This window comes from Leptonychotes weddellii, chromosome 4 (assembly GCF_054177405.1).
Source record: "Leptonychotes weddellii isolate Sample4059 chromosome 4, ASM5417740v2, whole genome shotgun sequence".
In the NCBI taxonomy this organism is placed as follows: domain Eukaryota; kingdom Metazoa; phylum Chordata; class Mammalia; order Carnivora; family Phocidae; genus Leptonychotes; species Leptonychotes weddellii.
This window is the reverse complement of record NC_138372.1, coordinates 170,841,614-170,869,280: the sequence shown is the minus strand read 5'-3', so window position 1 is coordinate 170,869,280 and position 27,667 is coordinate 170,841,614. Positions and strand designations below refer to the sequence as shown.

At 44.9% G+C, this 27,667-nt stretch overlaps 1 protein-coding gene across 9 annotated transcripts in view; it reads left to right on the top strand.

The window, feature by feature from the left end:
- The window catches only part of ZNF16 (zinc finger protein 16), a 44,542-nt gene extending 26,767 nt beyond the window's left edge, over nucleotides 1–17,775 (top strand). For 3 of the 9 annotated variants that reach the window (XM_081816740.1, XM_031040689.2, XM_081816739.1), the window contains 2 exons: nucleotides 4,045–4,249; nucleotides 13,035–17,775. In XM_081816740.1, the coding sequence (XP_081672866.1) occupies nucleotides 4,045–4,249; nucleotides 13,035–14,881 (2,052 nt within the window). In that variant the 3' untranslated portion in view covers nucleotides 14,882–17,775. The other 6 variants (XM_031040694.2, XM_031040691.2, XM_006744765.3 and 3 more) reach the window with 6 other exon arrangements.
- Nucleotides 17,776–27,667: the final 9,892 nt, after the last annotated feature.

The window sequence follows — 27,667 nt, the reverse complement described above, 5'->3', positions numbered from 1 at the left end:
ATGTTACAGTATAGCTTCCCCGAGAGCCCATGCAGGGCCCACAAACATTAGAAGTTGAAAATTTCCGGGACGCCTGGGTGGCTCAGTCGTTAAGCGTCTGTCTTCCGCTCAGGTCATGATCCCAGGGTCCAGGGATCGAGTCCCGCATCGGGCTCCCTGCTCCGCGGGGAGCCTGCTTCTCCCTCTGCCTCTGCCTCTCTCTCTCTCTCTCTCTCTCTCATGAATAAATAAATAAAATCTTAAAAAAAAAAGTTGAAAATTTCCTTTATTTTATGAATACATCATATATTTTTCTCTGAAAAACATTCAGTGAATTTTGTATATTTTACACTTTATACTGGGTTCCATAGGTGTGAGAATGAAGTGTTTTGCTTTCGATTGCTTTATAAATAGTCTGTAATTTCCAGCTACTATCATTTTGATTAAAAGGTTATGTAGACAATGTTTCGTAAATTCCAATACTTAAGGGGTTTTTGTCAGCTTTTTATTATACATTTCTAATTTTGATAATCTTCCTGTCAAATGCATCTTAAAACATTCGTATTCTTTATATCTGAGTGTATCATCAGTTTCGGTAAATGTTCCACGAGCAGTCCCACGAAATGTGTATTACCTAGTTAAGGAATTTGAGTTTTTCCATCTGTCTGCCGAATCATTTACTGATTGAGGGATTCAGTTCTCCCACGTGAGCCCTCACGTTTTCATCAAGCGGCAGTCTGTTCCGATTCCAGGAACTGTGTACACAAGCCCCACCAGAGCGGCATTTCTCGTCTTCCTGCATCTCTAACCCTCGCCTCTTCACATCCAGTCACCAGCGCGCTCCGACCTCCGTTAGAGCCAGGGAGCTCCGGCTCCGCGCCCCCAGGGGGAGGGACGCCCACGTCGCCGGGCCTCCGCCGCCTAGAGCGGCGTCGCTGGCCCGGAAGTCGGGGGAGGGTCGGGGGAGGGATTTCCGGGGCCCGTCTCTGGGCTCAGCCGCGGTAGCCCTGCGGCGTCGCGCGGTGCTCGGAGCGACCCCGGGAGGGAAGGAGTTCGCGCAGGTGAAGCCTCCACGTTGCGGACCGCGCTCCCGCGTGACCCCGAAGGCCCCGCGGTGGGTGCCGGCCTCCAGTGGGCTAGGCAGGGCGTCGTGGTCAGAGGGGCTGGGGCTGCTCGGCCTGGGCGGGGCTGGGGGCCGCGGAGGGCGCCTCCGGGAGCGGGCGTGAGGGGCATCCTGCGGACGGCGGATCCTGACTCGCCCTGGAGCCTGGCCGCCGGGCCGCGTGGCGACGGGGCAGGTGTGCGGTGAGTGGTGTCTGGCGCGTGGGGGTCGGGGTGGAGGAGGGGCCTGAGGACTTGGGTGCGAACGTCAGAGCTGAACTGAGCTGTGTGAGAAATGAGGTGGTCGTTCCGCGCAGGTGTCCTGCCTGGAGGCCCCGGGTGGTGCAGTCACCCTCCAGGTGGCGACGAGCCTCTGGGGACAGGGAGGAGTTTATTCTCCGCCGTGTGAGTGGAGCTGAGGGACGAGCCATGCCCACCCCGTGATGCCTGCAGTGGGCTGGTGTCTCTGCTTAGCACCCTGTTGAGCTCTTAGCCAAGAGAATCTGCTTCCAGGCTCGTTGGCAGAAGCGAATTCCTTGAGGTTCTTGTACTGAAGTGTGTTTCTTTGCTGAGGCGCCAATCCTTGCACAGGGACCTTGCACCCCGGAGTCAGCAAGGGTTCGTGTGATTAGATTGGGTCCACCAAGATAATCCCCTCTGCAGGGTCTCTTTGGCTGCGTGGTATACCATATCCACAGGTTCCAGGGATTGGGATGTGCACATGGGTGTTGAGGGGCGTTCTGTTTACCACAGATTCGGTCTGTGTCCTCCAGGGCAAGAAGCCACATATACTGAGGTGAGGAAAACAAGATGTAAAATGAGCATAGAATGTTCTGGAAGGGTACATTAGCAACTGGGAAGGGGAGCAGAGTAGCTGGCTGGGAGTGTTTCACCATAAGTCTTTTGCCTTTGAATTTTGAGCCATGTGACTGCCCCCGTTCAGTGACAGTGATAATAATTCAAAGAATTTTAAAATAAAGTGAATGAATATTGCAGATGACTGTCCCTTTGGGAGAGGGAAAGTGACGGACATCCCCCCCCCATGGAAGCAACATCTGCTTCGTTCTGCTGACAGACACCTTAAGTCAGTGCTCTCCCTGCTTTGAATCTTGTCTGCACGTTCCTCTGAGCATCCGTGTCAGGTTAGTTCTGTCTGTCCTAATATAGAAACGTGGCCAGTGCCTCACTGTCAGGCAGCCATGGCCTCTGATAGTCTGTACCCCAGTGACCCTGTCTCTGAGCTCTGTCCACACCTTTGCCCCTTGTTCTACCTTTCTAACCAGGCATTGCCTAAGTCCCCTTCCCTGGGCCTGGTTTAAATGCCTGCCTGCCCCAGGGCTCCGCTCCTTCCTTGCTGCCTCTGTTTCGTGCTGGTCTCAGCCTGTCAAAAACCAGTGATTTGGTTGGACCAACCCATGTGGTTCTTAACGATGATTGCAAAATGCCCTTCAGCAACAAGGAAATTTTCATTAGGAAATTTTCAAAAAATAAAGATTTATTACTCACAGGCCCTGCAAATTAGCACACCTGGGGCCACACAGTGAAGTTTCCAGTAATGAGAGAGCACTGGCCTGGATTTCTGCTTTGATTGAGGTCAAGGGTAGAGACCTAGGGTTTCATGGGCTCACTCTTTATTGGTGAATTTAAAACATAAGAGTGGAGAGGTGCCTGGCAGTTGGTTAAGTATCTGACTTCAGACCCGGGTCATGATCTCAGGGTCCTGGAATTGAACCCTGAGTCAGGCTCCGCGCTCATCAGAGAGTCTGCTTCTCCCTCTCCCTCTGCCCCTCCTCCACACTGGTTCACACGCGTGTTCTCTCTCTCAAATGAATAAATAAATTCTTCTTAATAAAATAAGTAAAACATAAGAGTGGGAATTTAAAGCACAGGAAGAGAAAAATAACAAGTGGTCCAAATGGCCAGTAATCAGAATCAAACAAGATTTCCAAAACAAAGGAGGCTGTCAGGGGAGGTGGCCTGGCTCTTTATCTAGTCCAGTGGCTGGCATTTATTCCATCTTTGAAACGGATGCCTGTTTGCAGTGGATGCTTCGGCATCAAAGCTTAATTCAGGCACTTGCTTTACAAAAAAAACAACTGTCAGGGCTTATACTACGTTCTACCCAGTAGGCAGGCAGTGTCCGCTGTGTGCTTCTTTCAGTAGTGCAGTGTGAATAAGGGGCCAAAGGGAATTGCCACAGTATGGGTGGGCCACTGAGCAGGACATGGTGCATTTGCAGAGACAGGGCAGTAGGAGGGGTGGGGGAATCACTAATTTGGTCCTTATGGGGAACCCATCATGTATCAGTGGGAGTATTGTATCTCCTCAGAAGGAGCATTTAGAACTGGAAATGAGCCCACGCTTGGGAATCTTCACAGGATAAGGGTGTTGATGCCTTCCTTAACCAAGGAAGTTGGTGTAGGTTCAAAAGTGAACCCTGATGTACCAACATGAAGAGGGAGATAAGGAGGAGCCTAGGAGGGAGCCACTGGTGCAGTGGGAAGACGGCTCAGGATGGTGGAGACCTCAGTGTGGATGCTGCCGGGGGGTGGGGGGGGGCAGGGGCAGGACCCATAACTCAGACACCATGATGACCATGTGCACCTCTGAGGCACAGGCTGCCCCTAGCTGCCCAACTGCTGGAGTTGCTACTCCACTGTGAATGGATCTGATGTTCCACCTTCAGGACATTGTGTCAGGAATGAGGGGTGGGCCCACCATGGGTGCAGGCTCTGTGGGGCTGTTCTCCTATCATGGCAGCCCTGGGCCCTTCTAGGGGTGCCCATGGGACACTGTGTACTCACCTTGCCCTGAGGTCAGCATCTTACCCCTTCCCTGAGACCTAGCACCAGGTCTACATCAGGTCTCAGGCTGTAGGGTTGGAAGAGACCCTTGCCTGGTAGGAGTATGGATCCCTGGAGCTAGCTCCTCTGTACACTCACCTGTATCCTTGCTGGTCTCCAGGTCCCAGCCATGCCCAGCCTCAGAGCTCGCTCTGAAGAGGCAGAAATGGAGCCCTCAGTTCCTGGACCATCCCCTTGGATCCCTGCAGCCCAGGCCTGTGTGAATGATGCTCCTGTTGTGACCCATGCTGGATCTGCACTCCATGATCCCCACTGCTGTGGCTACACTGAGCCAGGAACCACCCCCCCTCACCGTCAGCAGCCAGGTACTGGGAGCAAGTTCCCCACTGGTTGCCCTCATTCTGGAGGGACTTTGTCCGTGTCACCCTGTGCTTACCCCCAGGAGGCATCCATGTCATCATTAGGGATAGGGTGCCCCATGGACTTGAGGACCAAGGCTAGAGATCAGAGAGGAATTTGGCCTGGCCCCAGGGTGTCTTGGTGCCTGAGCAGGACACTGTGTTTCCCCACCTGACATAGAGGGGTGTGATATGATGGCTGCCAGCTGAGCCCTGCAGCCCAACTACCAGGCTGGTGGTAGTCCCCTGCATTTAGGGTACAGCCCTAATTCAGGCCGTGATCTACTCCCTTCTGTCTGCATTCGCATTGCCTAGCCACTCCCATCCACTTTGGAACTCTACTAGAGAGTCCTTTCCTGAAGAGCCCTCAACTAGCTTGCCTTTTCTGTGGACCGCTCAGCAGTGATTAGGATGGTTACTCAGTGTTAGTTTTCCTTACTGCTATTTGATGGCTGTTTTACAAGAGGACACTCTTAACTACGTGGGACCTGTGGTCATACTCAGGACATCTGGGCAGAGTACCCTAGTCAGACTCTGGCCAGAGAAGTTTGGGCTAATGGCAGTGTTTGTTCGCATACCTCACAAACTTCCCAGGTATGACTTAAACTGGCCTCTGTACATGGAGGGGAGAGTCTGAAGAACAAGGCAGGCCCCCCAGGTTGGTAGGTGACAGTTTAATAATCAAGGGAACTTATTTAAGAGGCTTGTCTTGGGTGCCTGCAATACGAGTAGACCCTAGCATCCACCTGCCAAATCTTAAAAGTTGATATAGTGGCCTTAACTGGATTTAGTTACACATACTGTCTCGATGGTCACAGCACCACATCACTATCTCAATGTTGTGTCCTTGGGGCAGCTTCTGGGAGCAGGGACGGCAAGCAGAATGTACGTTCAAGGACAGGGAAAAGGATGAGGAGCCTCCAGTCACCTGGATCCAGCTCATGAGTCAACCAGTGGTCACATCCTCTTGATGACCTCCCCTAGCAGGCAGAGGTAGTACAAGGCAGTCCTGGGTATGTTGGAGCAGGAGAGTGTTAGGAGGTAGAGACATGATGAGGTCCCAAGAAGTCGCCCTGAGAGACAGGCCTGCTGACTGCCCCCAGGCAGAGGCAGAATGTGAACCAAATGGTTAACGGTATCCTGGGCAGAGAATGGTGTGGGAGGACAGGCCCTATTCCATTAAAAAGAAAGAAAAAAAAAACAAAACTGGGTTGATGGTAATGTTTAAAAAGCCACTGTGGAACAAAATGGTGGAGTACATAGCTCCAAATACCCAGTCCTCAAAAAAAAAAAAAAAACAAGCAGAAAGTGTCAGGACCAACTTTGTCAAGAATCTAAATCTAGAAAACAGGTTTACAACAACCAGGTAAATACTAAATCAAGAAAAAGGCCACTTAAAAATGGTAGGAAAGCTTTGTGGTGTTTTTACTTGCTCTTGCCCCCAAACACTCCCTGGATCAGTGGCAGTTTTAAAGTGAGCAGCTTGTGTTCCCAGTTTGGGATCGTGGTCCCTGATTCCAAAGGGAGCAGGGAATATATTACTCAAAAATTATTGTTTGTCCTAACCTGCGTGGGATTGGATAAAGGATTGATGCAAAATGCTTGTCTCTGTTTTGCCATACTCAGAACTTAGGGCACAAAAGCCCTGGGTTCAGAAACATTGTAGGGGAACTAAAACCCCACAGCCACCTGGGACATCAGTTAACAGTACAGTCAACCACCTAAAGCCTAGGAGGGAAAGCTGGGGAAACGAGGACATTCAAAAGCACCCTTGTATATCAGAGAATTTAGAAAACTGCATACATGCCCAGGACAGGATATATGCTCAGAAAAGACCTCTGAAGATCATAGCTTCACCTCTGGCTCATATCTAAGACAATAAAAGCCGAAAGCTAAGATAGTTATATGTAGTGTTAAGGTAGTAGTACCCTAGCACAAAGGCTGGGAGAGGTGTATTACTTTTCGTTTACTGTTAGTGTTCAAGGAAATCTCTGTCAAAACAGTAGCTGAACACAAGCTAAAGAAAGAGACCTCAGTGACCACACATGACAGACTAGTTTTAGTTTGCAAAACTTATTTGGAAAGTCACTAAATGAACAATTGACTGTAACCTTCAACAATCAATAACAGCAAAGCCTGGAGGAGGGAGAGACTGATTTACAGAGTTACCACAATAAATATTCAAATGTCCAGTTTTTAACAAAAAAAAATAACAAAGAATACAAAGAAAAAGGACAATAAGGCTGGCCCATTCAAAGGGAAAAATTATTTGGCAGAAAGTGTCCCTGAAAAAGCACAGATGGTTGACAAACTGTAAACCAACTGTCTTAAATGTGCTCAAAGAGCTAAAAGAAACCAGGAAAACAATGTACAAGCAAAATGAGAATATCAAGAGATTTTAAATTTATACAATTATAAGTATACAATTTATATAATTATAGAAAGGAACTGAACAGGGCCGCCTTTGTGGCTCAGTTAGTTAAGCATCTGCCTTCGGCTCAGGTCGTGATCCCAGGGTACTGGGATCGAGCCCCGCATCGGGCTCCCTGCTCCGCGGGAAGCCTGCTTCTCCCTCTCCCGCTGCTTGTGTTCCCTCTCTCGCTGTATCTCTCTCTGTCAAATAAATAAAATCTTTAAAAAAAAGAAAATATCTTTAAAGTATCCATAAAAGGAAAAAGAAGAAAATTAAAATGGTAAACTACAAAAAATAACACAAAAGAAGACAGTAATAGAGGAGATGAGGGACATAAAGAGGTAAAAGATATCAAAAACTAATAGCAAAATGAAGTAAATCCTTCCTTATCAGTAATTAATTATAAATGGTTTAAACCCTCCAAAGGCAGATATTAGCACAGTGGATGAAAAAGCATGATCCAACTATATACTGTCTACAAGAGGCTTACTTTAGATCCAAAGACACAAATAAGTATAAAGTAAAAGATGAAAAAAGATATTACATGCAAATAAATAGTAACCAAAAGAGCTGGGGTGATTGTACTATAACACCAGAAAAAATAAACTAGGTAAAAAACTTTAACAAGAGAAAAGAAGTGCATTATGTATGAATAAAAGAATCAATTCAGCAAGAGGATGTAAGTTACAAAAGAGAATCCCAAAATATATGAAACACATATACATTTGAAGGGAGAAATAGTTGTATAATAATAGTTGGAGACTTCAGTACCTCACTTCCAAAAATGGATAGAACATCAGACAGAAGATCAGTAATGAAATAGGGAACTTGAACAACACTATAAATCGATTAGACCTAATAGACATGTACGTACATACACTCCACCCAAAGGAGCACATATTCTTAAGTGTACGTGGACATTCTCCAACATAGACCTTATGTTAGGCCACAAAACAAATCCCAATAATAAAAACAGCTGAAATCATGTAACGTATTATCTCTAGTCAATAACAGCAGGAAAATTGAAAAATTTACAAATATGTATAAATAAAACAACATACTCCTAACCCATGGGTCAAGAAAAAAAATCACAAGGGAAATTAGAAGAACCTGCATACAAATGAAAACAAACAAAAACTTATATGCAAGGAGAGCAGTGCCAGAAGGTAAATTTATAGCAGTAGGTGGATACATTAAAAAGGAAGAAAGATCGGGGCACCTGGGTGGCTCAGTCATCAAGCATCTGCCTTCGGCTTTGGGTCATGATCCCGGGGTCCTGGGATTGAGCCCCATGTTGGCCTCCCTGCTCAGCGGGAAGCCTGCTTCTCCCACTCCCCCTACTTGTGTTCCCTCTCTCGCTGTGTCTCTCTGTCAAATAAATAAATAAAAAATCTTTAAAAAAAAAAAAAGGGAAGAAAGATCTTAAATCAGTAACCTAACTTTATATCTTAAGGAACTGTGAAAACAAAAGTGAACTAAACCCAAAGTTAACAGAAGGAAGGAAATAATAAACATTACAGGAGAGAGAAATAAAATAGAAAGTAGAAAACAGGGGCACCGGGGTGGCTCAGTTGGTTGAGCAGCTGCCTTCGGCTCAGGTCATGATCCCAGGGTCCTGGGATCGAGCCCCGCATCCGGCTCCCTGCTCAGTGGCGAGCCTGCTTCTCCCTCTCCCTCTGCCGTTGCCACTGCTGTATTCTCCTGCTCTCTCTCTGTCAAATAAATAAATAAAATCTTAAAAAAAAAGAAAGAAAACATTAGAGAATCAACAAAATCAAAAGTTAGTTTTTTGAAAAGATTAAAATTGACAAACCTTTGAAGACACAAATAACAAAAATCAGAAATGGACATTACTACCTATCTTACAAAAGTAAACAGGAGTATAAGAGAAGACTGTTACCAGTTGTGCACTGACAAATTAGATAACCTAGATGAAAGAGAAATTCCTAAAGACAAAAAAAATTACCAAAGTGACTCAAGAATAAAGTATTATACCCCATGGATGTAACCCAGGAATACAAAGGTAGTTCAACATAACAAAACCAATCAGTGTCATTTACCACATTAATAGAATGAAGGAGAAAAACCATAATCATCTCAACTGATGCAGAAAATGTATTTGACAAAATCAAACACCTTTGTGATTAAAAGAAAGAAAGAAAAGGAAAACACTGGGAAAACTCAATATAAGGGAACCTCCTTAACATGATAAAGGGCATTCATGAAGAACCCACAGCTAGCATTATACACAATAGTGAAAGATTAAAATCTTTTCCCCTAGTGATCAGGAAAGTATGCCTGTCTTCCCACTGCTGTTCGACATTGTACTGGAAGTTCTAACCCAGAGCAATCAGGAAAGAAAAAGAAAGAAGACACTCAAATTGAGAAGGAAGATGGAAAACTATCTCTATTTGCAGAAGACATGATCCTATATATAGAATATCCCACAGAATCCATTAAAAAGCTATAAGAGCTAATAAATGAATTCAGCCAAGTTTCAGGGTACAAGTCAACACACAAAATCAGTTGTTTCTATATACCAGAAATGAGCAATCTGAAAAGGAAATTAAGAAAACTTCATTTAAATAGCATCAAAAGAAAAAATAGGGGCACCTGGGTGGCTCAGTCAGTTAGGCATCTGCCTTTGGCTCAGGTCATGATCTCAGGGTCCTGGGATCAAGCCCCAAGTCAGGCTCCCTCGTCAGCGGGTAGTCTGTTTCTCCCTTTCCCTCTGCCCCTCCCCCCTCTCCCCTCTCATTCTCTCTCTCAAAATCTTTTAAAAAAGAAAAAAGAACCTACAAATAAATTTAACCGAGGAAGTGAAAGACTTGTTTGCTGAGAATTACAAAGCCTTGACAAAAGAAATTAACAAATACATAAATAATTGGACAGGCATCAAGTCCATGGATTGAACTTAATTGTGTTACAATGCCTGTGCTATCCAGAGCAATCTACAAATTCAATACAAACCATATCAAAATTTCAACAGCTTTTTTTGCAGAAATTTTTGAAGTTGAGCCCTCTGATTCATATAGAATGACAAAAGGCCCCAAACAGTCAAAACAAGCTTGAAAAGGAAAAACAGAGGACTCATACTCACCAGTTGCAAAAATTACTACAAAGCTTTAATAATCAAAACAATTTGGTACTGACATAAAGCTATACATACAGATCAATGGAATAGAATTGAGAGTCTAGCAGTAAACCAAGACGTCTGTCACAAATTGATTTGCAATATGGATGTCAAGACTGTTCAGTGAGAAAAGATAATTCTTCAACAAATAATGCTGGGACAAGTGGATATCCACATGCAGAAGAATAAACTGGGACCCCTACTTCACACCATATACAGAAATTAATTCAAAATGGCCCAACAACCTAAATAAAGAACTAAAATCATAGAACTCTTACAAGAAAACAGGTATAAATTTTCATAACCTTGAGTTTGGCAGTGGATTCTTTTTTTTTTTTTTAAGATTTTATTTATTTATTTGAGAGAGAAAGAATGAGAGACAGAGAGCATGAGAGGGAGGAGGGTCAGAGGGAGAAGCAGACTCCCCACTAAGCAGGGAGCCCGATGCGGGACTCGATCCCGGGACTCCAGGATCACGACCCGAACCGAAGGCAGTCGCTTAACCAACTGAGCCACCCAGGCGCCCGGCAGTGGATTCTTAGATATGACACCAAAAGCATGAGCAGTAGAGAAAAAGATAGGTACGTTGGACTTTATCACAATTAAAAACTTTTGGGTATCAAAGGACATTGTCAAGAAAGTTAAAAGACACCCTATAGAATGGGAGAAAGTCTTTGCAAATTGTATTTCTGGTTAAGAGTCTAGTATTCAGAATGTATAAAGAACTCAAACTCAATAATAAAAAGACAAACAACCCAATTTTATGATGGGCAAAGGACTGGAATAAATGCTTTTCAAAAGAAAATATGCAAATTTTCATGGCCAATAAGCACATGAAAAGATGCTTAAATTCATTAGTCATTTGAGAAATGCAAATCAAAACCACAATGAGATAACCACTTCACACCCACTAGAGTGGTTGTCATACTTAAATATGTAACAAGTGTTTTCAAGGGTGTAGAGAAATTGAAACTCTCATACATTGCTGGTGGGAATGGAAAGTGGTGCAGCCACTATGGAATAAAATTTGGCAGTTCTTCAAACGTTTAAACACAGCATTGCCATAGGACCCAGCAATGCTAGATAAATATGCAAAGAATTAAAAACAGGTACTCAAACATGTGTACGTACATCATGTTCATAGAAGCACTATTCACAATGGCCAAAAGAAAACAGCCTAGATGTCCATCCATGGAAAATATACTATATCCATACAATGGAATATTATTCAGACAAAAAAAAAAGGAATGAAGCAGTGATACATGCTACAATGTAGATGAACTTGGAAAAACATTAAGTGAAAGAATCCACACATAAAAAGTCACATGTGATAGGATTCCATTTATATGAACTATCCAATGCTTAAAGACAAAATGCAGATTGAGGGTTGCTAAGAGGTGGGGAGGAGAGATAAAACTGATGGGTTAATAAGAGGCTCTACTTTGGAGTGATGAAACTGTTTTGGAACTAGATAGAGGTGATGATTGCACAACACTGTAAATGTGCACAACGGGCACAACTAAATGCCACTTAAATGTTCATTTTAAACAATTTTATTTTTGTAAATTTCACCTCAATAAATTAAGTAAATGAAAAGCTGCTCAGGAGATAGACTAGTGGAGCCCCACCTGAGTATGTGGCTTTGACTTGGGTACTTACCTAAGCTGTTTTCCACAAACCTGGAAGCCACTAATCATAAAGGTCTTTAATGAGTGCTTTCTCTCAGCAAATACTAATAGGTTTGTTGTGTTCTAGAAGGGCTTAGAATCCTCACTCTTTTCTCCAGTGGGGATCAGTCATGGGGGCAGCAAGGACAGCGCAAGCAACTCTTTGTTTTCAAATCTTTTTCTTTGCCCTTAAACCCAACTTTTTTTTTTTTTTTTAAGATTCTATTTTTAAGTAATCTCTACAGCCAGCATGGGGCTCGAACCTACAACCCTGAGCCAGCCAGGTGCCTCCCCTTAAACCCAACTTTTATTGTGTGTGTGCGTCATAAGGGAAACCACATTTCCAATTTTACATTTCCTTTCAAAAGAGAAACTTTAATCATTGTTTCCAACAGTTCTTAAGTTGCAGAGAAGAATTACATCAGATTTAATAAATCCGAAGCGACCTCTCACCATCCTCACCCACAGGACTCAGTTTTGTCTCCTGTCTCAATAAAAGGCTTCCAGGCCAACAGTGGCTTGGGGCTGAAAACTAATCATTGCCACCATCTCCTGAGCCATACTAGTGACCTTATCTTAGGGTCAACAGACTGTGGCCCACAGGCCAGATCCAGCTAGCCAGGGATTTGTTGGGGGTTTTTGTTGGTTTTTTGTTTTAATGGCCTACAAGCAAAGAATGGTTTTGAGGTTTTTCCAGGGTTGTAACAAAGCAGACTATATACCCAAGACCATATAGCCACAAAACCTAAAAAGGGTACCCTGTGACCATTTATGAGAAAGCTCCATTGACTCCTGTGTGTCATCCCCTTCTGGTCCCTACTTCATATGCAGCCAGAGGAGGATGGGAGGCTCCCTGGGTCAGTTGCTGGGGGCAGTGCGGGGCATAGTGAGCTTTGGGGCAACCTGTGCAGACTCTTGTTTCCCACAGCAGCCTCCCTGTCCCTGCAGTCCTCAGTGAGCCCTCCCCCCATTACTCCTAGGTGCCCAGCCTCATGTGGACATTTCCTAGACACCCCCAGGTCCAGGGCTCCTGACTTGGGGAGCTCTGAGGCTCACAGAAGAACATGATTTTGACATGAACCAATAGGGAGACTGCAGGTGATTTCCTGAGATGTGGGTCAGCGGGGTGAGGGTCAGTCTTGTAGGTTGAGGGCCCTGCTGCCTCATCCCTTTTTTTTTTATTATTTTTTAATTTTTTTAAGATTTTATTTATTCATTTGAGACACAGAGATACACAGAGAGAGAGAGCATGAGCAGGGAGAGAGGCAGAGGGAGAGGGAGAAGCAGGCTCCCCGCTGAGCCAGGAGCCCGATGCAGGGCTTGATCCCAGGACCCTGGGATCATGACCTGAGCCGAAGGCAGACACTTAACCATCTGAGCCACCCAGGCGCCCCTGCCTCATCCCTTTAGAGCTCTCCCAGCCCCCTCTCTCATCCCCTAGAGAGATTTGGGACTACCACCCCCAGTGGGTCACACATTCCCAGATGTGTCATCTGTATTTTCCTGTTTCCTTCCAAGTGACTTTGTGTATCATTTCAGATTGGGACACCAGGACTAAGGGCAAGGAATTTCTTCAGAAGAAAGAAGTTTCTGAGGATTTGGAATCACAGGCAGAAATATCAGAAAACTATACCAGTGATTTTTCTCAGGCACCTGAGCTTGGAGAACTCTGTGATGATGTACTGGAGAGAGATTGGGGAACCCCTGACAGTGAGAGACGGGTGCAGTCACTCTACCAGGAGGAGGGCTTTACGCCAGTGGCAGTGCTCCTTAGGAGCCCCTTAGAGAAAGAGCTGGGCTGTGATGACTTTGTAAGAAGCATCAGTCTGAGCCCAAACCCAACAGCATCTCAGGGAATTCCTACAGAAGAGAGGCCACATCTGTATGACATATGTGGCCACAGCTTCCAACACAGTATGGACTTAAGTAGCCATGAGGGGCTTCACATAGCCGAAAGCCCACTCATATGTAATGATTGTGGGAAAACCTTCAGAGGAAACCCTGATCTTATTCAGCATCAGATAATCCATACTAGACAGAAGTCCTTCATATGCAATGAATGTGGAAAATCCTTCAGCCAGAACTCATTTCTTAAAAATCATCAGAGGTCTCATGTGAGTGAAAAACCCTACCAGTGCAGTGAGTGCAGGAAAACCTTCAGTGTGCACTCAAACCTCATTAGGCATCAGATTAACCACAGCGGAGAGAAGCCTTATGTATGCAATGAATGTGGAAAAGCCTTTAGCCAGAACTCAAGCCTTAAAAAGCACCAGAAGTCTCACATGAGTGAGAAGCCCTATGAATGCAGTGAATGTGGGAAGGCCTTCAGGCGGAGCTCAAACCTCATCCAACATCAAAGAATTCATTCTGGAGAGAAGCCGTATGTGTGCAACGAATGTGGGAAGGCCTTTAGGCGGAGCTCAAATCTCATTAAACACCACAGGATTCACACAGGTGAGAAACCTTTTCAGTGTAATGAGTGTGGGAAAGCATTCAGCCAGAGCTCACACCTGAGGAAGCATCAGAGGGTTCACACTGGAGAGAGACCTTACGAATGTAATGAGTGTGGCAAACCATTCAGCCGGGTCTCCAACCTCATTAAGCATCACAGGGTTCACACTGGAGAGAAACCTTATAAGTGCAGTGACTGCGGGAAGGCCTTCAGTCAGAGTTCAAGCCTCATTCAGCATCGGAGAATTCACACTGGAGAAAAGCCTCATGTATGTAATGTGTGTGGAAAAGCCTTTAGTTACAGCTCCGTGCTCAGAAAGCACCAGATAATCCACACAGGAGAGAAGCCGTATGAATGTAGCATCTGTGGGAAGGCTTTCAGCCACAGCTCAGCCCTCATTCAGCATCAGGGTGTGCACACGGGTGACAAGCCCTATGAGTGTCGAGAATGTGGAAAAACATTTGGTCGGAGCTCCAACCTTATCCTTCACCAGCGAGTTCACACTGGAGAGAAACCCTACGAATGTACCGAATGTGGAAAAACCTTCAGCCAGAGTTCAACTCTCATTCAGCATCAGAGAATCCATAATGGCTTGAAACCACATGAATGTAACCAGTGTGGTAAAGCCTTCAACCGAAGCTCAAACCTCATTCACCACCAGAAAGTTCACACTGGAGAGAAGCCGTACACGTGTGTCGAATGTGGTAAGGGCTTCAGCCAGAGTTCACACCTTATTCAACATCAGATAATCCACACTGGTGAAAGGCCGTATAAGTGCGGTGAGTGTGGGAAGGCCTTCAGTCAGCGTTCAGTCCTCATCCAGCACCAGAGGATCCATACCGGCGTGAAGCCCTATGACTGCTCTGCTTGTGGGAAAGCCTTCAGCCAGCGCTCCAAGTTGGTCAAACACCAGCTGATCCACTCCAGGGAATGAAACTGAGTACAGCTCCATTCCTGACTCCTCTGGCCATGTCCCAGCTTCACCCACCTCCCAGACTTGAAGCCAGGTTCACTCACTGCCCTCTACCCCCACATCCCACTGTCCACAAAGCCCAGACCCTCCTTCCCCTGCCATCACTCCTGCTTCCTGTGACCTCTTGTTTCTTGTTTGTTTTGCTTGTACATTTTGTTATCAGACTGCCACAATTGTTAGGAGGGAAAAGATGGTAGAAGCTGCATATTCATATTCATGAATAGAGATTATTAACAGAACCAAAAAAGTAAACTGACATTTGGTTCGAAATAACCACGGGAATTCTTTTCTTTGATAATTAGTCATAGAGTGAACTCTTTGTGTATGGTTATAATTAATATTCTGCTTACATAAAATCAGGTCAAGAGTTTTTCAGGTCTGATGGCAGTCATCCTCTCTCAGAAGTGGTGTGTACTCATTACCACCAGTTTCTCACCCTTTCTTGTCCCTCCCATGCAGTCACTAGATGCAGGATTCCTTCTGCCTTTCCTTTGTGCCTGAGTCTGAGGTCATCGGGGCTGCTGCACAATTACACAAGCAGCTGTTTCCCACCCTCTGCCTCTGTGCCTTATGCTCCTGGCTCTTGCCCCACAGAGGCCTGCCCTCTCCATACCCATCCTGTTCTCCTCATAAGCTCCCAGACTCAGTTTTCTCCCACACCCATTCATCTCCAGACATTCATGGAGCACCTGTGAGTGCCCCTAGTAGGTGGGGACTGGCCCCTCCTCAGTTTCCCAGAGCTGTGCCCCTCTCCATGAGCAGTGGGAGTTGTCCCAGAAGCAACACATATGCCACCAGAGAGGACCCTCATAGCCAGCCAGCCAGCCCGCCCATCTCAACTTGGGGATATCCTAGGATAGGTGGACGGAGAGGCACCTCCTGTGTTTTTCCGGGAGGAAAGGCATTGATGGGCAGATGTAGTCAGGTTTGCAGTTTAGGAAGGGAGGGGCTTGGCTTCTGTGCTTTCAAGGAAGTAGAGGCAAAGCCATCAATTGCAAATGAGGGAGAGGTTTGAAGAGGGAAGTATGGGAGAGTTGGCTCAAGGGTGCACAGGTCAGGTGGGCTGCCTGTCCTTCTCTCAGAGGCCATCAGAGTAGCCCATCACTGCTCACCCCCCTCCCCTCCACTTCAGCCCCACCTTCCCAAGGAAACACCCTAGACAAGAAGCTGCCACATTTGTAGTTTTGCTGAGAGCATTGCTCGGCTAACCCTCCAACTCACTTGCTCATCTTTCCACCGCATGGAGACCTCCATCTGTTCACCCTCATGCTTTCTCACTGTCAGGCAATCCTCTCTGGCTTCACTTTCCCCCTTTCCCAGCCTGGATTCCATCCTTTTTTCCAGTAAATACTTGTGGGACGCTTACTACATACCATTTGCTGGGGACACAGGAAACAGGACAGAAAAATGCCTGCCCTTGACGACGTTACATTCCAGTGGGTAGAGAAAAATGCCCTAATGGTTAAGATTGTCATGAGGCAAAAGGAAAGCAGGAAATACGGTCTGGGTGTTTTGAGGGGTTCTGCTTTAAATAGGGGCTGTCAGAGAAGGCCTCACCCAGATGTCCTTTGAGTGACAACTCGAGAATGACCAGTGAAGATGGGGGGTAGGGTATGACAGCAAGAGTAGCCGGTTGGGAAGCCAGAGCTGGGTAGTAAATTAGGAATTCGCAGGTTATGACCTGCTAGAGGAGGAGGCACAGCCACCCACACAGGTCACGAGGTAGCTCCCCCTTTGGGAAGGTGAAAACCCTGGGGTCTTTTTCATTGAAGGCACAGTTTCAATGCACTCACACAAAGGAATTAAATTCACGAGATTTACCACACAGATCCCAGAAGCAAGGGGGCACCATGACCCAGGAGAAGGGCATTCCACCATTACAGGTCATGAGTGAGCAGGAAATTGAGAGCATGGTAGCATATATTACTCAGGAGGTGCTTAGGGTGGAGGTCACTAAACTAAAGTTGTGATCTCAATGTCCACACATTGGGTGTGTGTAGGGTTATCATACGGTAAAATGCCTGGGCAGTAACTGGGAAAAACAAAAATTTTTCTCATCATGCCAGTACAGAGGCCCTGAGCAGAAACAGGCCTAGAGTGTTCCAAGAATCACAGGTCAGTATGGCTAGGAGTTGAGTGAGAGAGGGAGAAGCAAATAGGGTGGGAGATAATGGGCCATATCACAAAAGGCCTTAGGCCATGACAAGGACTTTGGCATTTATGCCGGGTGAAATGGGAGATGCTGGAGGCTTTTGATGACTTATATTTTAACACGGTCATTGCTGTGTGGAGAGGCTGTAGTGGCAAGCATGTCCTCTGTGTTACTCCCTTCTCAACTCCTTTTGCCCTTTCTTCTGGCCTCCACACTGTTGGCAGACCCCCTGGGGCTGAAGCACAGCTGTGGGAGGCCAGAGCTTAGACACAGGAAGGAGGAGTGAGTGTCAAGCTTCACTGGGCCCTTGTCCCTACCCAGTGTCCGGGCAGAATTGACCAAATTCAGGGGCCTGCCATCTGCAGCCTAAGGAATTTTAATTTTGGAACATCATGTTTCCAAAAAGAAATTTTGGAAAGCAAATTGTCAACTACAATTTCTTTTGGCTTTCATGATGTCCTTGGAAATGTTTCTTGGGAAACAATGGCTCAGAAGCCTGGGTGCCCCCTCCTTGATGCCAACAGATTTCAAACCATTCAAACCCTGCTGGACAGGAAGTGTGAGGTGTGTGCTGTAGTCTCAACCCCAGCCAGAGCAAATACCCAGGCCAGTGCCCTTCCATTGCCCCTCAAGCCATTTTGACCTGCCCTGGGATCCCTGCCCTGCTGACCTCAGTTATTCAAGTAATAAACCTCATACCCTTGTGGTGTGTGGCGTTGTCAGTCTTGACCTCTGAACCAAATTGGGTGGGGGGTGGGGGGGAGGCATCCACCCTGAAGGTAATGGTAAGAATTGGAGTTGGCACTGTGAGCAGGGTGACTGGACGATGGCACCCCAGGGTTCTCCCTGCCCATGCAGCCACTGTCTGCAAGCCAGCATGCACTCGGCCATGCCACACATGCTGCACTGTTGAGTCCAGCAGAGCCTTTGTTATAGATGTAGCTGTCCTAAATCACTTGATAAGTACTTGTTTAGGGATAGCAGCATGGTATAGGAGCCCTCCTTAAAGTGGCCCTGAGTTGTGTGTCTGATCCCAGACCTATCTGTATGCTTGAGGCCAAGGCCGCAGCTGACTAGCTCAGGGGAGAGACCATACCATATGTGAGATCCGTGTCCATTAGGTGACCACTCAGAACATTTGCAAGGAGGCATTAGGTGGCATGCCAAGTGAGGCCCACACTCCAGAGAGCAGATGCTCACTAGAACCCTTGCATACTACCACCATCACAGCAAAGGTCCTGATCCTCTGGGTTCTAGGGAAGAACACCCCCAGCACAGCCAAGAGATTAATTCAAACCCAAATTAAGCCTATAAAGCATCCATTGCTATTGGAAGGCCTTCCAACTGCTGTTGGAAGCCAAACCTTGGCCCTCTGGCATATTCCACCTGCAGAAGGGGCAGCCTCCCCTGTCCTCAGTCCCTGCCAGATGCCAGGGTGTTGGAGGGCAGCCCTCCTCAGACCCTTTGACTACCTGGGGAGCCTCTTGGGATGAACTAAGTGAAAAGCAGTGGGAATTCACAAGCAGCACTGCCGACCATCACAGATGATGGAGCTCAGTAGGGAACTGCCATTCCTCATCTCTTAACCAAGACATCCCTAATAAAGAACCGGATCCAAACATCAGCACAACTGGCCAAATTCCAGGCAATTGTCTTAGCACTGGATGGCCTGGCTAATGAATGGCCCCATCTGCACATTTTTACAAACTCTTGTGCCAGTGCCTAAGAGTTGCCCATTTAGGGCAAAGAACTCTCAGAATCTCTTGCCTCACAGATGTCTGTACCCATGCACAGGCCACAGTACAGGATCTCACCAGGACACCCTCATCCCCTCTGTAGTAGCTGAGGCACTCTTGTCATTTCTCAGAATACATAGTGCTGAACTCTTGAAGGATTCAGTGACATTTTCATCTCCCTCACTAACCTCAGGCTGCAGGTTGCAAGAGGGCTGTATAGCTTATTTAAACAAGCACTAATTCAATTAAATATGGTGTGTTCCAGTCATCAAATAACAGAGGCGAATTATAATGAGTGGTCTGGTTCCATTTTTTGATGTTTGCTGATAGCTTTGGAACCTCATCCCCCTTACTCTCCATGCCCACATCTGGACAAGCTGATAAGAAAGCTGTGCTCTCTCCTTTGACACCAGCAGAAGATTAAAACCACACAAGCCTTCACCTATGCTTGGCAATCCTACCCACCATACCCACTGACCACAATAAAGACCCTAAGTCAGTATCCCTTTCTTGGCTCTCCTCTCAAGCCATTTCACACCAGTTTGAGGGACCTTCCCTACTCTCCCCAGATACCTCCTATCCATGCCTTCAAAAAAAAAAAAAAAATAGAAGCACTAAGCACTCTTTGGCCCCATGCCTTCCACTCTGTTCTTTGGTTTATGGACATCAACAAATTCCTCTGTGTTATGACTTCTCTGAAAGTTCCCTTCAACTTCCTGGGTTTTTTTTTTAAAGATTTTATTCATTTATTAGAGAAAGAGCATGAGCAAGGGGAGGGGCAGAGCGAGAGTGAGAAGCAGACTCCCTGCTGATCAGGGAGTCTGATGTGGGACTCCATCCCAGGACCCTAGGATCATGACCTGAGCTGAAGGCAGATGCCTAACCAACTGAGCCACCCAGGCATGCCTCAACTTCCTGTTCTAACTAAAACCTGGTTGTCCCCCGATCACACAGGTCACCTGAAGCCTTCTCCCTCCCCCATGTACCATTGGAACCGGAGATTGGGAGGGTGTTCTCCTTGCTCTTTACTTCCACTCCCAGACATTATTCCTACCTTCAACCAACAACCCCAATTCCTTTAACAACAACAAACAAACAGCTCTAACAGCTGGTACCTGGCCTGGTACAAACTGCCAAAAGATTCATGTGCTTGGTAGAGTCCTGGGAGATCTCCCTCTTATAACCCCACAGTTCGTGCCCCACAAGTGGGTCCTGAAACTTCTGGGGTCAAAGACTGATGAGGGGGAAGAAAGAGTTTCCCCCAATGTCCATAGGCACCCCTCCACATGAGGTGAAGCTGGGAAACTCTGGAGCATGGTATGTGTAGAGCAGGGCCAGGATATGTGCTAATCCTAAAGCCTCCATGGCTTGGAGAGAACTCCTGAGTGTGAGGGGAGAACAGGGCCCTGATGACTGGGAACAATTCAGGCCATGCCACGACAGCTGTGAGAGCAGAGTCTTAGCTGGACCATTCTCCTGGGGCTTGGCAGGCAAGATCCAGACAGTCATCACTGGCTACGGGGCTTCCCTGGAAGTAACATGAAGGCATGAGTGCAGCCTGGCTCCCCAGTACCCCATGTGGCTTATTCTGCATGTCTTCTTCTGTGCCCGTGGGCTAGGCTCTGAGCCTTTCCACATTACAACATCAGCTGAGAAGACCACTCCCATATGGAAATTTGATACAAGAAAAAGGTGGCATCTCCAATCTTCTTATCAAGACGATGGGGGAAAGGATAAACTTCAAAGTATGTAGTTTCGGGATAATCAGATAACCATTTGGAAAAAAAAAATAGAGCCATTCTTCACATCATGTATCAAAATAAATTCTAAATGAAAAACATTTAAATGTAAAGAAACAAAACCAAACAAGTAGTAGATGAAAACATGAATTCCTGTAGAACCTGGAAGTTAGGGAAATTGTACTAGCACTCAAAATCAAGAAACAATAAGAGAAAACAGTGATAAATTTGACTACATAGAAATCAATATTTGCCTGATTAAAAACAATATAATCAAAGTAAAAAGACAAATGACAAACTGGGGAAAATATTTACAACTCATATTACAGATAGCTTGTATAAAATTAAGGTATAAAAGATTGTTTTAAAAATAGGGCCTTATTGGGCGCCTGGGTGGCTCAGTCGTTAAGCGTCTGCCTTCAGCTCAGGTCATGATCCCAGGGTCCTGGGATCGAGTCCCGCATCGGGCTCCCTGCTCGGCGGGAAGCCTGCTTCTCCCTCTCCCTCCCCCACTCCCCTTACTTGTGTTCCCTCTCTTGCTGTGTCTCTCTCTGTCAAATAAATAAAAAAAAAAAAATCTTAAAAAAAAAAATAGGGCCTTAATTTCAACAAACGGTACTTGGACTATTATTAAATAACCCCATACCAACAAAATGAACCTCAACCCTTACACCACACCATATATAAAAATTAAAAGGTATCATCAACCAACTAAAAAAAGGGAGAGTGGGGAGGACTAAAATATATATATCATCAACCAAAATGCAAAGTAGAAACTTCTAGAAGAATATAGTAAAAACCTTAGTGACCTTGACTTTGGCAAATATTTATTAAATAGGATACAAAAGAGCATGACATTTCAAGGAGGGAAATCAGTGAATAGGACTTCATCAAAATTTTAAACTTTTGTTCCCCAAAATGAAATAATATGAAAAGGCAAAGCACTATCTGGGAGAAAATATTTGCAAAACATATATCCAACAAATACTCTGTAGCCCACCCTACAAAGAAGTCCTACAACTTAATTAGAAGACAAATGACCCAATAAAAACTGGCTTAAGATATGAATGGACACTTAACCAAAGAATATATGGCAAATAAGCACAAGAAATGACAGTATCATTAAGCATTAGAAAAATGTGGGGCACGTGGGTGGCTCAGTCAGATGAGTGACTGACTCTTGGTTTCAGCTCAGGTCGTGATCTCATGGGTCATGGAATCAAGCCCCATGCCCGGCTCCACGATTAGTGGAAGTCTACCTGGATATTCTTTCCCTCTGCCCCTCCCTGACTTGTGTGTGTGTGCTCTCTCTCTCTCTCAAATAAATAAATAAATCTTTAAAAAAAGGATGGGGGAGGGACAGAGGGAGAGGGAGAAGGAGACTCCCCGCCGAGCAGAGAGCCCAACATGGGGCTTGATCCCAGAACCCTGGATCATGACCAGAGCCAAAGGCAGACACTTAACCAACTGAGCCACCCAGATGCTCTAAGTCTATTCTTTGTAACTATTTCTCTGTTATCAAATTGCTTATTACAACTTGTACAGTTGCATCAAAAAGGATTATACAGGGCTTATTTTATAATTTTTTAATCTTAAACAATTGATAAATTGGTGCATTAAAAATATCTGCAGCTTGGAGCCACCTGGGTGGCACAGTTAGTTGAGCATCTGACTCTTGGTTTCAGCTCAGGTCATGATCTTACGGTGGTAGAATTGAGCCCCATGCCAGCCTCTGTGCTCAGCACAGAATCTGCTTGAGACTGTCTCTCCCTCTCCCTCTGCCCCTCCCATTGGTGCTCTCTCTCTCCAAAATAAATAAATAAATCTTTTAAAAAATATATCTGCAACTTATGTCACAATGGGTTAACATAATAGCACTTCTAAAACCAGAGGGAAGAGACCACCAACTAGGAAAAGAAGCAAGTCACAGACAAGTGAAAATGGTGCTTAAATATATGAAAAGATGCTTGACTTCACCCACAAAGATGCAAAAGGAAACCACATTGAGATGCCATTTCTTCTCAGATTGGCAAAATTCCAAATATTTAACAAAATATTTGTTTACGAGGCTGTGAGGAAACATCACCAATGGGAATGCAAGATGGTGCAACCTATGGAAGGGAACTAGGCCACACACAGCAAAAACGAATTACAAATGCCCACTGAAGGGGCACCTGGGTGGCTCAGTCAGTTAAGCATCTGCCTTTGGCTCAGGTCATGGCCTCAGGGTCCTGGGATGGAGCCCCATGTCAGGCTCCCTGCTCAGTGGGGAGTCTACTTCTCCCTCTCCCTCTGTCCTCCCCACTGCTTGTGTGTGTGCTATCTCTCTTTAAATAAAATCTTTATAACAAAACAAATGCCCACTGACCAGACAATTTGTAGGAATCTGTCTCAAAATTAAACTGGCAAAACTATGCAGAGACCTGCACAAAAACTATTCATTGTAGCACTATTTTTTTTTAAGATTTTATTTATTTATTTGACAGAGAGAGACACAGCGAGAGAGGGAACACAAGCAGGGGGAGTGGGAGAGGGAGAAGCAGGCTTCCTGTGGAGCAGGGAGCCCGATGCGGGGCTCGATCCCAGGACCCTGAGATCATGACCTGAGCCGAAGGCAGACGCTCAACAACTGAGCCACCCAGGCACCCCTCATTGTAGCACTATTTTTTTAAGATTTATTTATTTACTTATTTGAGAGAGAACACTTGAGGGGGGAGGGTCAGAAGGAAAAGCAGACTCCCTGCTGAGCAGGGACCCCAATGCGGGACTAGACCCAGGATTCCAAGCCAAAGGCAGACGCTTAACTGACTGAGCCACAAGGCGCCCTATAACACTATTTTTAACAGCAAAAGATGGGAAACAACCCACATGTCCAGTAATTGCAGACTAGTTCAATACACTATGGTACATTCACACAGAAGAGGAGTATACCGCTGCAAAAAGGAATAAGGAATATTCCTAGACACTGCTAATGAGAGGTCTCCAGCACACTGTTAAGTGAAAAAAGCCAAAATGCAGAACAGTAGGTACAGGATGCTACTGTTCATTGAAATTTACTCAGATTTTAAATAAATGGTTACCAATAGGGAGAGGAAGGTAACAGGTTGGTGGGGACAGGGAGAGAAGCCAGAGTTCTCTGAATGTACTTTGTTTTGTAGACTTGACTTTGGAACCATATAAATGTTTTACATAATCATAAAACAAAATTACATGAAAACCTGAAAAATTTGGGGCACCTGGCTGGCTCAATCAGTGGATCATGCAATCTCAGAGTTGTGGGTTCGAGCTCCACATTGGGTGTAGAGATTGCTTAAAAATAAAATCTTAAAAAAGAAAAAAAAGGGACGCCTGGGTGGCTCAGTCGGTGAAGCGGCTGCCTTCGGCCCAGGTCATGATCCCGGGGTCCTGGGATTGAGTCCCCCATCGGGCTCCTCGCTCAGCGGGGAGCCTGCTTCTCCCTTTCTGTCCCTCTGCTTGTGCTCTCTCTGTCAAATAAAATCTTTAAAAAAAAAAAAAGAAAAACCTGAAAAACTTAACCCTAAAGAGCAAAAGCAAAATGAAACAAATGAACCAGTATATATTGTTAGAGTCTTAACCCCACAGAAACAAATTATTTTAATTTACTTTAAAGCAGAGGAATACCCTAAATGACATATATCCTGACACAACAGAAAGAACTACAAAAGAATGTTAGACTGTTTTCGATAATCATACTGTTAGTAATAAATGGCACTGTTATTCTGACACAATTATACATAAATAATAAAGTTAATAATTGTGTTAAGATAATCAGGATCCAAGATTTTTATTTTTATTAAACATTTTTATTTAAATTAAATTAATTAACATATAATGTTTTATTGGTTTCAGAGGTACAGGCCTATGATTCATCAGTCTTACACAATACCCAGTGCTCATTACAACACATGCCCTCCTTAATGTCCATCACCCAGTTACCCCATCCCTCCACCCTCTTCCCTTCCAGCAACTCTCAGTTTGTTTCCTATGATTAAGAGTCTCTTATGGTTTGTCTCCTTCTCTGGTTTCGTCAGGATCCAAGATGTTTAATACAAGAGAAAAAGAGGTACGAATATAAAGAAGTTAATAACCACCTAGCCCTAAATTCGAATTTGAAGTATCAGTGTGAACTCCTGAGATATTTTTACATTAAAAAATTTTTTCCTAGCTTTTGTCCTCTGAAGACAGGCGTGATAACCAACCTGGTGGCAACGAGCACTCCTAGAGTCCCAGTTGTGTGCTCCAAATGCCATTTCCCACTGGGATGGACTAGGGTTTCTTGAAAAAAATATGTGATTCTAGGGATCCAGGTATTATGGGAGATGAGTTTGGAATAGCTTGTCTTATCTGAAATCAAGTAAGTGATCAATGATCACAGGGCTTGCACCAAAAAGACTCAGGGTGAACTTAAAGAGGCTTCCACTGGCCAAAGATGGAATGATTATTAATTTTAAAAACTGTAATGGATTAAAATCCATCAAATATGTTAAAGTCTTTGAGTTCAAATGATAATAGAAAGAAAGAAACATACCTAACTGGTCACCTCTGAAGAATGACATTAAACCAGAAGACAGAATTCCTTACCTTACTCAGTCCTCATCAGGATAATTGTACTCTTAATCCCCTTCACCTATTTCACCAACACCCCCCCACCCACCCACCAGTTTGTTCTCTGTAGTCAAGTCAGCCTTTTGATTTGGCTTTTCTTTTTTTTGTTTTGTTTCTTAAATTTCACATGACTGAAATCACATGGTATTTGTCCTTCTCTGATTGACCTATCCCACTCAGCGTTATACTGTCCAAATCCATCCATGTTGTTGCAAATGGCAAGATTTCATTCCAAGATATTCCAAGCTTGTCTCCCATTATTCTGAAAGCTCATAAATAAAGGCAATAATTAAGCATTTAACTTGCCTGTCCTGTATGGATGCCAAACAAATGATAGGGGAAAGTTTGTCTTTCTGGAACTGTTCCCACAAAGGCAGAAGGGATACCAATACCAGAATGTCACCATCTTGCAAACTCCTAATGAAACACAGCTAGGCGGTGACTGTTACTGGAAATACATAATGTTCACTTATGAAGTATTCTTGTGTGCCAATGCAAAATCTAATTACTCTCCACCTCTAAATTTACAGGAACTTCTAGTGACAAAAAGACACCCCAAGAATGCAAATGCCAAAATCCCAAATATGAGAAATTCCACAGGATGCATGACCAGACTTCGATAAATTTCAAAGAGGTGAAAAAAAAAAAAGTGGGAGGAAACTATAGATTAGGATATTTAACCCTTATGCTCATTGCAGCACTATTTACAATAGCCAAAATATGGAAGCTGCCCAAGTGTCCACCTACTGATGAATTAAGAAGATGCAGTGTATATAATATATACAATGGAATACTACTCAACCATAAAAAAGAATGAAATCTTGCCATTTGCAACAACATGGATGGATTTGGACAGTATAACGCTGAGTGGGATAGGTCAATCAGAGAAGGACAAATACCATGTGATCTCACTCCCATGAAATTTAAGAAACAAAACAAAGGGAAAAAAAGAAAGAAAAGCCAAATCAAAAGGCTGACTTGACTACAGAGAACAAACTGGTGGGTGGGAGGTTGGTGAAATAGGTGAAGGGGATTAAGAGTACAATTTTCTTTTTTTTTTTTTTTAAGATTTTATTAATTTGACAGAGAAAGAGACAGCGAGAGAGGGAACACAAGCAGGGGGAGTGGGAGAGGGAGAAGCAGGCTTCCCACCGAGCAGGGAGCCCGATACAGGGCTCAATCCCAGGACCCCGGGATCATGACCTGAGCCGAAGGCAGACGCTTAACAGACTGAGCCACCCAGGCGCCCCAAGAGTACAATTTTCTTGATGAGGATTGAGTAAGGTAAGGAATTACTGACTCACTCTACTGTACACCTGAAACTAATATAACATTGCATGCTAACTACACTGGATTTAAAATTTTTAAATAAGATTCTAGTTTAAAAAAAGATAAAATGTAAGTCTGTATACCAAATGCATTGTGCATTCCTAGTTTTGATGGGGTTTTTGGAATATAGGTGAAGTCCAGAGCCCATGGCCAAGAAAGAATACTCGAGACCTCTCTGGTGCAAAAAGGTGGTTTTATTAAAGCACGGGGACAGGACCTGTGGGCAGAAAAAGCTGCCCCGAGTTTGTGTGGTGTGGCTCATTACATACTTTGGAATTGGGGGAGGTATGGAAAAGGGAGGTTTCGAAAGGATTTTTGTATGTTAAAGAAGACTCACAGGATACCACAGCCTTGCCATTGTCAAGCTAAATTTGTTTTTCCTTCTAGTAAGGCATTAACAGTAAGATAGTTGGGAGCTTCCCAGAGGAACATTACACTTTGCCCACCTCAAGTATCTGTCGATGGGCTGCAGATTATAAGGACAATTAATTGTATCTACATTTCCTTCTGGAAGCCAGGTTATTGATAGAAATGCTTTGTTCTTGTAGATTGCTAAGACATTTATAAACTGAGGGAGACTCGTGTCTCGCAGGATTGTAATCTCTATAAATGATTTGTTTTTCCTTTAGGGCAGCCAGGCGTGCCTGAGGAATGTCACATGTATCTCACGGGGCGGGGGCGTTGTGGGGTGTCAGCTGCTGCTTTGTCCTCAGTTTGCCTTCTGCTCCCTCATCAGTTTGAATCATGATTCGCACAAACCGATTAAAAATAAAAACAGTATGAGACAGACGGAAGACTCAACACTGGCTATTTGATGATAATAAAGGATAATGGTTAACATTTAGGTGTGATAATGGCTTTGTAATTACCCTTTTAAGGGCCCTTATGGGATTGGGGAAGTAACTAGATAGGGAAATAGGTGAAGAGACTCGCTATGGGTAACTGTTCTAGGTGTTTGATGGACACGTGTTAAACTACTCTCTCTACCTTTGTATAGCGTTGAAAGTTTCCATCATAAGAAGCTAAAATGAAAAAGTAAAGAGCGAGAGGGGCGGCCCCCCCAGCCCGCTTCATTTTTCTTCCCATCCCAGCACGCTCGCTGCCTGAGGTCACTGGAACTCCCGATCCAGGGGTTCGCGTTTCAGGAGAGGCGAGATGGCCAACT